The 13,542-nt window shown below is 41.8% G+C and overlaps 1 protein-coding gene across 5 annotated transcripts in view; it reads left to right on the forward strand.

Annotated features, from left to right (window-relative positions):
- Positions 1-13,542, forward strand: part of HDAC8 (histone deacetylase 8) — a 219,579-nt gene that overhangs the window by 2,033 nt on the left and 204,004 nt on the right. For 2 of the 5 annotated variants that reach the window (XM_084788813.1, XM_084788812.1), the window contains exons 3-4: positions 3,247-3,377; positions 5,238-5,379. In XM_084788813.1, coding sequence (XP_084644939.1) covers positions 3,247-3,377; positions 5,238-5,379 — 273 coding nt within the window. Of the gene's footprint in view, positions 1-3,246; positions 3,378-5,237; positions 5,380-7,487; positions 8,395-8,416; positions 8,687-13,542 lie in introns of those variants that run through there. The other 3 variants (XR_014780570.1, XM_084788814.1, XM_084788815.1) reach the window with 3 other exon arrangements.

A 13,542-nucleotide genomic window follows, 5' to 3' on the forward strand; every position in this document is an offset into this window, starting at 1 on the left:
CCTGGCTAGGAATGTTTTTCTTTCTTTCTTTCTTTCTTTTTCTTGTTTTTCTTGTTTTTCTTGGTTTTTTGAGACAAGGTTTCTCTGTGTATCCTTGGAGACCAGGCTGGCCTCAAACTCACAGTGATCCACCTGCCTCTGCCTCCTGAGTGCTGAGATTAAAGGCGTGTGCTATCACCACCCAGCTAAGGAATGTTTTTCTACCATTGCTTAATGCCTATGTTTGTCAAGATAACTACTTGCCTTTCCTTAAAGTATTTTAACAATTTTCTGAGCCTGGTGGTGCAGGCTTTTAATTCTCGGCCTTTGGAAGGCTGAACATCACAGCTTTAAAGCCAGGCTGGGTAGCTTAGCTAGACCCTGTCTCAAAATAAAAATCTTAAAGGGGTTTAGCATATTATTTAGTGTGTAGAACACTTGCCTAACATGCATGAGGCCTAGGCTCCCACACAAAATGTATTGCAAACAAAGTGTTAAAGCAAGACTCATTAGCTTGCTGTTAAGGAGGAGCTGGCTGTAAATATTTTGTTTTAGGGTGTAGTGAGTGGAAGGTGCTGCAAGAGGGAACTTTTAGACAGGCAATAACTTGTGAAAAAAATTGAGACAAGGTCTCTCTGTGTAGCCCTGGCTGTCCTGGAACTCATTATGGGAGACCAGGCTGGCCTTTAATTCACAGAGATTACTGCTTGCCTCTGGCTCCTGAGTGCTGGGATTAAAGGCATGCACCATTACAGCAGGCGCCTTGAAATTTTTATTTCAAACATTTTATTACACTGCATTTATTTATTTTGATGGGGTGTGGGTGCGTGAGGGTGTGGTCAAGTGCCACAATACACATGTAGAGGTCAGAAAACAACTTGCAGGAATTACTTCTCTCCTTCCACCACCTAGAGACTGAACTCAGGTTGTCAGGATTGCAGCAAGTGACTGCACCTGCGGAGCCATCTTGCTGGCTCAGAAATTTCGTTTTAATGGGCAGCTCCTTTACTTCTCCTGGTATAAACATGTGTACTTGAGAAAGCGAGACCCCTTGACTTTGCTTGTATATTTAAGGTTTCAGGTTGAACCATAGGACTTCAGACACCTGGACTATTCTTGTTGCCTAAATACCCGACCTGTACAAATTCACAGTCAACTCATGGTTGTATTCCCATTCCGAAAACATACATGGCTACCTTTCAGTGGCCTTCAATTGGAACAGGCAAGCATCTTGTTAAGATACAATTTGTTAGAATACAAATTGTGGTTCAGTCAGCCTAGGGTAGGACTTGGGCTCTGGCTTTCTAAAGAGGAAATGCCACGCTTCTAGTGTCTCTCGACTGCCTGTTTAGCAGCAAGGGTTAGAGAATGTAACTACAGCAGAAGCCAGGAGAGAAAATGGGCAGTCAGCAGGTTAGAGGCCAGAAATCGCATGTAACTCATTCATTCCTTTCCTCACTTCCGGCGAGGCACTGATTGAGAGGCTCTAACCATTTGCTCCAGCTACCCTTCCTCTGGGAGATAGATATAAGAGACCAAGTAGTAGAAAGTTTACATTAGAAGACACTGGGGAGATGACATAGAAAGCAAGCACGAGGACCAAAGTTGGAATTCCCAGAATCCACAGGAAAGGCTGGCTTTATCACACATACCTATGACTCCATTGTCTTGGCAGGGTAGACAAGACTCAGTAAGTGCTGGGGCTTGCTCGTTACCAGTCTAGCTCCAGGTCTAGATTGAGTGAGAGACGCTGTCTCAAGTGACTATGGGGGAGAGTTATAGAGCAGGACATGTGACATTCTCTGGCCTCTGCACCTCTACAGACTTGCAAACCCTCATGCATACATGACTACAAAGCCTACCCACAGTAAATAGATAAACAAACAAACAACCCCTTTTTACATTTGGCTTCTTTCTCCTTCTCCCCCCTCTCTCTCTCCCCCCGGGGTTTTATAGAGCCCAATTTCGTCTGGAACTTGCTATGAAGCCCAGGCTGGCCTCGCACTCTCAAGTGCTATGACTACATGCATGTGCTGCCATACCTAACATGTTAGCTTTATATACTGTTTTTTTCCCCAGTGCTGGGACTCAACCATAGGGCCTTGCACTTGCAGATGTTGTATAACTGAGCTACATCCCAGTGCATTTTCCCTACATTTTACACTAATGTTGATGATAGTAGATGTTATCATTTCATCTCCACCTAAGTCCACTAAGTTGACTCATTTTGCAAAAGAGAAAGGTGCAGTACAGGAGAGGCAACTTACCTGAAGTTACAGAACCAGTGAGTAGCGAGAGGAAGGAAAGGAATCCGGTTCTCTGGCTCTAAATTCTAACTGTGTGATAACCAAGCTGCCTGTTAAAGCAAAGACGCACAGGGGTGAGAATACAAAGCATAGCATCAAAGCTAACACAAGTGATTAAACATCTAACTCTGCGGATTAGCCAGTCCAAGTAGCAACTGCTGATTCAAATGTAAGTAGCTTTGCTGGTTTGTCATGAGAAATGCAACTCACAGAGTGAGGCTTATGTCTCAGTCTTTTAAAAATATCGTTTTATATTTATTTATGTTACATGTATGAGTGTTTGCCTGCGTGTGTGTGTGTGTGTGTGTGTGTGTGCTAGCTATGGAGGTCAAACGATGGGCGTCAGATCTCGAACTGGAGTTAGGCATGGTTGTAAGTCACCATATGGGTGCTGGGAACTGAACCCCAGTCCTCTGCAAGAGCAGCAAGTTCTCTTATGCTCTGAGCCATCTCTCCAGTCCAAGAGTTCTTTTAAAGTTGATTGATTGATTGATCGGGATATGTGTGCCACAGCACACGTGGACATGTGGATGACAAAGGCCACAGTTCTCTCCTCTACAATATGGGTCCCAGGGATTAAACTCGGGTCGTCAGGCTTAGTGGCTGGAGCCTTGATCCACTGAGCTATCCTGCTGGCCCTAGGTTAATAAGGTCCTTGTGGCCAAATCAGGTACCTTGATCCACGAGTATCTGTTTGAGTTCAATGTGGTTATTCATTTATGCTCCCCTACCTAAAAACTCAAAGGAAAAACCATTGCCTCTTCTTAGTGGAGTCAGTCTCATAGCTGAGGGGGTGAAGACTGAACTGTGCAGTGGAGGGATAGCATGTGTGTCTGACTTCAGCTCACTGGCCCCAGAAGCTGGGAGTTGTCTTTTCTGTTCAGACTGTTGGCTGCTGTTTCTAGCATCTTGCATACTCTGGGTCTGACCCTTTTCTGTATGTTCGCTCTGTTGATATTAGGATAGTAAAGCCCAAAGTGGCCTCCATGGAGGAGATGGCCACCTTCCACACTGATGCCTATCTGCAGCATCTCCAGAAAGTTAGCCAAGAAGGCGACGAGGACCATCCAGACTCCATAGAATATGGACTAGGTAAGGTTTTCTCAGGCAACAGTGGAAGATCGAAAGAGCCCTCACCTGTAGTTATGTTACTTAATTTGTGTCTCTCTGTGTGTATGTATATTATATGTATGTATGTTTGTGTGTGGTGGTGTGCATGTGCCTGCTGGTACCCAAGTGGAACCAAAGGTCAACACTGGATGTCTTCCTTAATCACTCCCCACCATAATTTTTGAGATAGAGTATCTTATTGAACTTGAACCTCACCATTTTGACTGGGTTGGCTGGTCAAAGATCTCCAACAATCTACTTGTCTCCACTCCTCCGCTGCTGGGGTTAGTAGATGTCTGTCTATTCATACCTCCTATGGCAGGTTTAAACGGGTGCTAGGAATCTGAATTCAGGCCCTCCTACTTGCGTGGCAGACATTTTACTGACTGATCTACCTCCCTAACCCCAAATACTTTTTTCCTTTAAAAAAAAACCAAACTTTATTTTAAATTTTTAACGATTTATTTATACAGTGTTCTGCCGGCATGTATATCTGCAGGCCAGAAGAGGGCACCAGATCTTATTATAGATGGTTGTGAGCCACCATGTGGTTGCTGGGGATTGAACCTGGACCCTCTGGAAGAGCAGCCAGTGCTCTTAACTGCTGAGCCATCTCTCCAGCCTAAATTCTTTGTTTTGAATTTTATCTGTATGTGTATGTATGTGTACCACATGCATGCAGTGCCAGTGGAGGTCATAAAAGGCCTTACATCCCTTAGAACTGAAGTTATAGATGGTCGTGAGCTGCCATGTGGGTTCTAGGAATTGAACCCAGGTCCTCTAGAAGAGCAATAAATGCTCTTAACTGCTGAGCCACCTCTCCAGACCAATATTTTTTAATTAAAAAAAAATAACATAACTGGTGTCCATGTGTGTGCATGTGTATATGTATGTACATCCGTGTGTGTGTGTGTGTGTGTGTGTGTGTGTGTGTGTGTGTGTGTGTTACTGAGGATGGAACCCAGGACCTTGACTGCACTAGCCAGGCACTGTGCCTTAGCTATATCCCTAGCCCCAGCTGTTCATTTTGATCCTGTGATTTGGTCATATTGTGTACACTTTATGAGCTGAACACAACTTCCCCTGGTGGGGAAGAACCCTTTTGATGCTGAGATTCTAATGACAGTACTTAGGTCTGACCTATCTCTCAGCTGCCCTGTAATCGTACATTTTAAGTATATATTTATTTGGTATGGGTCATTTTTTTTGAGACAGGGTCTCACTATTATAGCCCTTGATGGCCTGGAATTTGTCTCCTGCCTTCCAAGTGCTGGGAAGTGCTTGAAGGTGCATGTCACCATGCATAGCATTAAGTAAATATTTATATTCTGGCTGAGTTTTCTACCTTATCACTTCATTAACAGATTCATTAAGGAAAAAAAAAAACCCTTAGTGAATTGTCAATAGCACAGTCTAGAGCAGGTTTGTCTAACTTGCGGTTCATGGGCCATATGCCTTCCAGGATAGCTATTAATGGTGACAGCAACATACTATGATGTCAAAGGCTAGGCACCTCTGTTCTAGTGAGTTCATAGAAAAACACTAGATTGGGAATCAAGAGACTGGTCCCAGGCTTAGCTCTATGAGACCACTGGCAAAATACATCACCTCTTGGGCATTGACTGACAGCTGGTGGGATATGAGCAATTCATCATGAAGGCATTATCTTTTCTAACTCTCACATTTTAAAGTGTTCCATTCCTAACAGTGGAGATCTATCTGTCTCCATTGGAGCTGAGTTTAACTCAAAAGCTTCTTAGTAGGCCACGCTCTTGTCACACCTCAACCTATTCTTCCTTCTCCAGATCATCTTTAATAGACTTTTCTGGGTCCCCCCCCCAGGTTATGACTGCCCAGCCACAGAAGGGATATTTGACTATGCAGCAGCTGTTGGAGGAGCTACAATCACAGCTGCCCAGTGCCTGATTGACGGGAAGTGCAAAGTAGCGATTAACTGGTCTGGAGGGTGGCATCACGCGAAGAAGTAAGGAAATGACCTTTTTGCTTTCTAACCCTTTCTTCAGCCATTCTCCCATTTAGATAAACTTGTATGCTCGTTATAGTGACACTTCAGGGAACCATGTGTGTGTCTAGCGTTTTATAAGGTATTCTGGAAAGATGCAAGTAAAAACAGGTGACCTGATACAGTGGAAAGCACTCCATCAAAGCATCTGGGTTGTGTGCAAACGTGGGCAAGCCTCTCCAGGCCCCAGTTTCTTCGTCTGTAAAGGGACAGGGAAAAGGATATAAGTAGACAACCTACACGCTCCTTGGAAATTCTGTCTCAGGGAGTTGGCACTAGAAACAAGAACAGAACTGGAATAATTTGAGGACAATATTAATTATGATATTAAGGGAATGTATGTAATATATAAGACGAATCGAATAGCAGTAGGGAGAAGTTAATCATGGGAGTCTCGGGGGAGGTTCCTTTCAGACCTAATACTTGACAGAAGAAAGAAAGGGGTTTTTGAGTAAGTAGATAATTGATGAGAACAAAGAACAAAATACTTAAACAATCAAGGAGTCTTACACTGGATCCAGTGATAACATGGGTCTCTCTCTAGGGAAAAAAAAATGGCTTTTCTTAGGTGCTGCTTGCTTAGAGGAGGCCTTTTAGAGTTTTGTTGGTATGTGTAACGTTCTATTCTGTCTTCTTCCACATCTGGAATCTTATTTGCTGTGTTCGTTATACTTAATACTTGTTAGGGAAGGGAGATTTTACAGCTAAACTTATCTATGTAAAAAGAAAATAGCATTTGATTGTTTCAGACTGAGAGATAGCACAGTTTTAGCATATGCAAATTTACATATTAGGATGGTGTTCTTTTGCAAATGGACAGGTTTCCTGGCCAAAGGAGTCCTTGTAAAATTAAATAACTAAAATCTACTTCCTTGGTAATAGAAAACTGTTAGTTTAGTAATGATTTTACATGGTCTTAAAGAAAGAAAACAGCCTGCTTTTGTTAGTTTTTGTTTCACTTTTTAAAGTTCAAAAATAAGCCCCGATCTTTTTTTTTTTTTTTTAATTAAAGCTGAAGAATGGAAAGAGAAGAGTGAGCGAGTCTGCATCCAGGGCTTCTGTCCTCTGGTGTTCAGGACAGCTCTCAGCAGATTCTGGCTGGAGACAGGCAGACTTGTGGTGAATGGAAATGACAGGTTTTCTGGGGATTGACCTAATTCAAGTCTGAACTCCCCTAGAGTCCCTGCAGAGTGGGGCTATAGGCTTATATGCTTAGATGAGACTAGGCGCCCACCTGTTCTTGTTCCTGGAAGTTCTAGGGACCCCAGCCTGGAGTGTCACATATTACTGGGCAAATTGGGGTCTTCTCTTGGGCTTTTAGTCCCATAAAAGAATTTAAGTATAAACTCAGTCTAGGCATAGTGGCACATGAACTTAATCCTAGCACTCAGGAGACAGAGGTGGGAAGATCTCTTAGTTCTAATCCTGCTAGGGCCTCATAGCAAAATTGTGTCACAAGAAAGCAACATAAAATAATAAAATAAAAGATAGACTCAGCAGGAAGCTCAAGGACAACGACAATTTTATTAGTCTTTAAAAGGAAATCCTTAGGCCAGGCAAGTCTTGGTAGCTGCCAGGGAGGATAAAAACGAGGAAGAGAGAAAAATCATGCCTTTCTGTAGGCCACCACATGGCCGAAATGAGAGCTTGGGAGGTGAGGGGTAGGAATAACGGCAGAGAAACATAGTGAGAAAGCCCAGAGTATCTGGGAAAGCAGCAAGCCCAGGCTATGGCCAGTGTTCGGGGGATGGGGATGGATGGATGGATGGATGGATGGATGGATGGATGGATTATACTTTCCTAAGTCATTCAGAAAAGCATGTAGGCTTAACCCAGCCAAGGCTCCAGAAGCAACAGTACTGCATGGCTATGTGTGTGTATGTGTGTGGGGGGGCTTCTGGGAACGAAAAGTACACCTCTAATTAAGGCCATAAATATTCCTCCCATCTGTTTAGCATGCCGTTAGGTGGGCTCTTGGCCTGGCTTGATTAACTCTTCTGTTTTGTGTAGCTTGGACTGTTGGGTCCACCAGAGACAGAACTTAGATTCTGGTTTCTTATCTCTTCCAGATACCCTAACAGTCTCTGCTCTGCAGATGTAACCCTGTCATCATATAGGAGATATGCTGAAATTGGGGACTGAGTAGGACCCATTTCCACCATGGAAATCCAGAGATCCAGCTCCAAAGCTGTCTGCCAGGTGCTCTGCTCTTAGTGACTGGCCTGGGGTTCTGCTGGCAAGGCAAGGCAAGGCAAGGCAAGGGCGTTCATTTGGGAGGAGATAAGAAACCAGAGCTCTCGTGTAGCATTTGGACATTCTTGGAACGGCTGCTTTAGGGGGCCCCTGCCTTAAGCTGCCTGCTGAGTTTCTGTGCCCAGCTGTCTTCACTGTAATCACACTGTTTAAACTTCCCAGACACACACACACACAGAGCTTAAGGAATAACTTAAGCCAGCATTGACTAAAGTATGCCAAACAGCTGCTCCTTATCTTTAGTACTTGGAGATAAGGAGATTAAAGCAAAGTAGGTTTTCCCCCAGTGCTGACAGGGTTCTGTTGGAATTAGCTTCTTGAAAACATTGGGAGTATTGAAAGTGGCAAATATGTTCATGCTCGTTAACCTAGTAATAAGATTCTTAGAACTCGATTCTGAGGAAATAACCCGATCCTACCATCAAGAAATTGATATCTTGGACATGATACAGTAAATTGCTACATTTGAAAGTTAAATAAGAGTGTTTTTTTTTTAATCCTGCAAAAGATTGATGAAATAAAGAAGAACTAATGCTACTTATTAAACATTAGGTATATCAAACGAGAATTATGAAAACACTCGCATAAGATAGCATGTCCCTCAAAGAGACCAGTTCTGTCAAGTCAAAGTTTAATGGATTGTAAAAGCTACGTTGTGAAAGTACAGATCCACTGCCTTTCAGATTAGGGTGAATTGTGACTAAATTCCTCTTTCCTTTTCTATTTTCTCTCACTGTGAACATAGGCAAGCTGGCCAACTCCAGTGAGTCAGTTGGTGCACAAGATCCAGGCCTTTTGGAAGGGGGTAGAGCACTCAGCAACAGTATCCAGGAGGAAGAGAGAGGCTCCCAAGGCATTTTTATTACTTGTCATGTACTTTCTCCCCTTATCTTCCTGCCATGTGTTTCCGCCATCCCCTAGCAACTCCCTATTGAGTAGCTCAGGATGCTATGATGCATTCAATCATCTGGTCTTCTTCAGTCTCAATAAGGTTCCAATGTGTGTGTATGTATATATATTATATTATATATAATATATATCATATTATATATAATATACATGTGTATATATTATATATTACATAATATATATATTAAAGTGAATAAAATGATTTTTCTCCTGTTAGTCATTTTTTTTTGTTTATTTGTTTTGGTTTTTTTTGTTTTGTTTTGTTTTGTTTTGTTTTCTGAGACAGAGTTTCTCTGTGTAGCCCTGGATGTCCTGGTACTTGCTCTATAGACCAGGCTGACCTTGAATTCAGAGACTGCTTGCCTCTGCTCTGAGCTGGTAGTCATTTTTTGAAATGCCAACTCATAGTTTAACCAAGAACCTAGAATGGAGGGAGCATTACTCCTTTCCTGACACAGACGATTGAATAAACTGTCTTTGGGGCTGATGCCTTATAGACTACTTCTACCTTCTTCCTTCAATTTCTGCAGTTACAGCTTTCTCTGTGGAGACTTTCACTGTTAATCTCCTGGGCACTTAGTAGCATTTCCTTGATCCATTCAGTGGTTGCTTTTCCTCCATTTTTTGCTGTGGGTCAAGTGCCACCTGCTGGCAGTCAACTGTTATGGCCTCTTTTCTTTTCTTTCTTTTTTTTTTTTTTTTTTTGAATGACATATCTTATTTTCATTTTTTTTCTAGCTTTTAGCTTTCCTTTTAGCCAAGAATGACCTTGAACTTCTGATCTTCATGTCTCTACCTCCAAGTGCTATGATTACAGATATACCACCATGTCTGGTTTATTCGATGCAGAGGGTCAAGCACGGGGCTACCTGCATTTTATGCAAACACTCTACCAACTGAGCCACATGGCCAGCCCCAAAAGTGCTGGAAACTGAACCTGGGTCCTCATGCATGCCAAGCAAGTGCTCGATCATCAAATTATATTCCCAACCTGGCACTTCATCTTTATATTCCCTAAAGTCTCTATGACATCTAAGGGGCTCAGTCTTGTGTGGGTGCACAGTTTAGTGTTTTATTCATGTATTTGGTGATGTACTTTAGTTTGATTTCAAAGAGGCATTTCTACTGGACTCTCTTTACTAGTTACTAAATGTGTGCTGATATTTTACCTCACCAAATGATCACTTTCAAAGTTTATAATCTGTAAAGTATGCCTCCATAAATGTTAAGAAAAGGTCATTTTTATTCTTCACTCTCTCCTTCCGTTGCCTCACACTCTTATATCGAGATAGCTTCTCCATGGTTTGGAGGAAAGGAACGCTTTAAGAAACTTAAGAGAGACTGTGTTCTATCTTGAATAAAGCCTGGGCAGGTAGGAATGCATATGGAGGTCACAGATGGAAGATTAAAGATGGAAACGAGGGCTGGAGAGGTAGCTCAGCAGGTAACAAGCGTGCTGTATGTGCAAAAGCAGATGTTCAGATCCACAAAATCCAGGCAGAAGCTGGGCAGATGGGTGGCTTCTGGTAATACCAACAGCAAAGAGGCAGAGGCACAGGGATTCCCTAGGGCAAGGGAGTTGGTGAGGTCAGGTTTAAGGGTCCCTGCCTCAGTAAATCAAAGTGCAGAACAACCAAAGCTGTGCAGGATGCAGCCATTTCTACTTTGTTCTTTTCTTTTTCTTTGTTTTTTGTTTTTTGTTTTTGGGATTTTGGTTTTGTTTTGTTTTTTTTATTTCTAGACAGGGTTTCTCTGTGTAACCTTGGCTGTCCTGGACTCGCTTTGTAGACCAGGCGGGCCTCGAACTCATAGAGATCTGCCTGCCTCTGCCTCCCGAGTGCTGGGATTAAAGGTGTGCAACCTGGGCTTCTACTTTGTTCTTATGCTCATGATCAGTGTTCAAACATGTGTCGAATGAAGAATGTTATGACAAAATGTTCAATTATTATTTAAGACTCCAAATAAGAGTTTTAATGAGGATCCATACCTAGCATGAACCTATTTATATTGCTGGTATGACACAAACAATTCCTTTGTTTTTTGACATGGGATCTCACTGGAAAGCCATAGCTACCCTAAAAATTATAATCATCCTGCCTCAGACTCCTGAGTGCCAAGATTACAAATGAACACACCAAGCCTGGAGCAATAATTTCTTAGATCTAATTTACACGAGAGAGAGTGATTTTTTTTAAAGGATGCATGGTAAGAATAGAAAGGGCTGTTCATTAATCATGTTGTGACAGACAGTACCATTTATACTCTCATCTGCTATAATAAACTAAAATAAATGGCAGTTGTATTGAAGAGTTAAATATTTTAAAAAGCAAGTTATAAAACTGGGATGAAGGAATATGTATAAGTTTCTAACAAGGAATAGTTTTATGATATTAGGAAGTAATAGGAAATAATCTCAAAGGAAAAGATCAAATCTGACAAAAAATTTAAAAACCAATATGACATACAAGTTTTTAAGCCACTTTTAAAACAAAAGATAAATACAGACTGACAAAGCCCATGTGACACAAAGATGACAACAGTTAGCAAGAGAGTATACATGCAATTAGAAGATTTGAGAAACTGTTCATTACCAATCAAAAATGCAAATTAGAACAACTTGGTACAGCTAGGCAGTGGTGGATCTCTGAGTTTGGGGCCAGCCTGGTCTAAAGAGAGAAACCCTGTCTTGAAAAACCAACCAACCAAGCAAAAATCCAACTTGGTGCTGGGGATATAGGTTAGTGGTAGAATGTGCAAAGCCTCCTATCTCCAGTCCCACAGGCCCAACTCAGAAAGCCTTTCTAAGCCTATATTTAAAAGAATGCAGGAAAAAAAACTCACCTAGCAGTAAGGGAATAAAGGAATGGTGAATTTATTCCATGAAATATTAGGTATGCTGTGATCTTTTGCTTTGTCTCTCTGTATGTATTCTTTCTAAGGACGGGACCCAAGGCCTCCTGCATTGCTTCCTATACGCTCTGGCACTGAGCTACGTCTATCCCAAGCCCTTATGCTTTTATGTGTCATAGTGATTATGACAATTATAGGGCATTGTAATTTTATGTATTTTTTAATATGTATCTGTAAAGTGGGATTTACAATTGTATGTGCATTGTAATTACTTTAGCCCACACCTGAGGAGAACAGTGGGTAATGAGTACACTGGTCGTTTTACAGCCGCAGAGTTCCTCATGAGCGTTGTTGGTTTTGAGACATCATTTCACTTTGTGGCCCTGGCTGGCACGGGACTCCCTGTTCTGTTTTTCAAGTGCTACAACCCACAGGCATGTGCCACCATGCTTATTCGTGATTTAAAAAAAATTTTTTTTCTCCAGTCTACAAAGGTTTAGAAGTGAGATGATAACCGCGGTTATAGCTGAAATTTACCAAAATAAAAAGAGGCAAGAGTACAGTAGATATTACTGAGAGTTAAACTCCTTATTCTAATTAGTTTCACACTGAAACTTTCATAAATAGATAAATGGCACAAATATACAACAAATGGTAAAAAAAAAAAAACATAGTTACTATCATCTAGAGAAACTGAAATACATTTTTCCTGCCAAATTTCAGAGATGCTTGGTAATCTAAGAAAATTAACTGATCCAAAAAATAACTGTGTGTGTGATGATACTGTCTCACTTATTTATAACATCCCCCAAGGGCAACAGGAGGGATATCTAAACATCCACCAATGGTTAGGAAGTATCCTCTCTCTCTGGGATATTATGTAGCCATTAAAAATGTTGGTTAGAACTCGGTGTGGTGCCACATACCTTAAATCTCAGCACAGGGTAGACCAATCTCTGTGAGTTTAAAACTAGCCTGGTCTACAGTGAGTTCCAGGATAGCCAGGAGTATATAGTGAGACCCTGTCTCAGAAAAGGGGGGGGGGGTACTTAGGATGAATGCCTAACTAGAAAACATGCCCTTCATATGATGTCAGGGGGTTTTAAGGCAGGTAGCTATATCATACATTCATTCACTAAGGTTAGAGTCATGAAAAAATTTTGTACAACTGAAGAAGTCTTTAAATATAGCAAAATAGCTGACTTTATAAGTATGATATGGGTCTATATTTTATATGCATATGCATGAGATAAATTTTAAAACTAATATAACGTATACGTTTTTAAGCCACCTAAAATTTGTACATGTACACATACCTTTTTCTGTTTCCTCTATTTTCTCTGATGTCCTTACGTTATTTTTATAAGTGGGAGGCAAGGATGAAGTGGTGCAGTGCGTGTGCGTGTGCTTGTAGTCATGTACAAGGTGGTATGTAGCGACAAAGGAGTCAGAGGTTGCTCTCTCATTTGGTAGGGATGGAAATTGCCAAGCAGAAGGATTGATGGCAGCGTAGCCACCAAAAAGTATGGTGCTGCTGGAGAACCCTAAGGAGTGAAATGGTCAGAGTATGACAGCAAGGAAAGACAGCATCACAAAGCTTTTGTGAGTCATACTGAAGAGTCGTGCATTTTCCCTGGTGGTGGTGGGGATTTACTGAAGTATGCTGACTGAATTAGAGGCAGAAGATACTATTGCGATCATTCATTTAACAAACAGGAAGCTCCTAGTATATGTCATATGCTAAGGAAACACGAACATCCAGAGGGTCTTATTAGTCAAGGGAGGTGAGATTGAACAAATGGTCACTTAGTAAACCTATTTTAAGGGGTTACTCAAACATGGCGTGGCAGCACATTTCTGGAATTTCAGAATTTTGGAGACAGAGGCAAGAGGATTGCAAGTTTCAGACCAGCCTGAGCCACATGGCGAGACTGTATCTTTAAAAAGTGGGGAGGTGGGGCTGGAAAGATCGCTCAACAATTAAGAGTGCTTGCTGTTCTTGCGGAGGACCCAGGTTTGGTTCCCAACACCCTCATGGTGGCGCAAAACTGTCCATAAGTCTAGTTATAGGGACTATGATATCTTTTTCTGATCTCCACTGGCTCCAGGCAC

This window comes from Acomys minous, assembly GCF_964271855.1.
Source record: "Acomys minous genome assembly, chromosome: 7".
NCBI lineage: Eukaryota > Metazoa > Chordata > Mammalia > Rodentia > Muridae > Acomys > Acomys minous.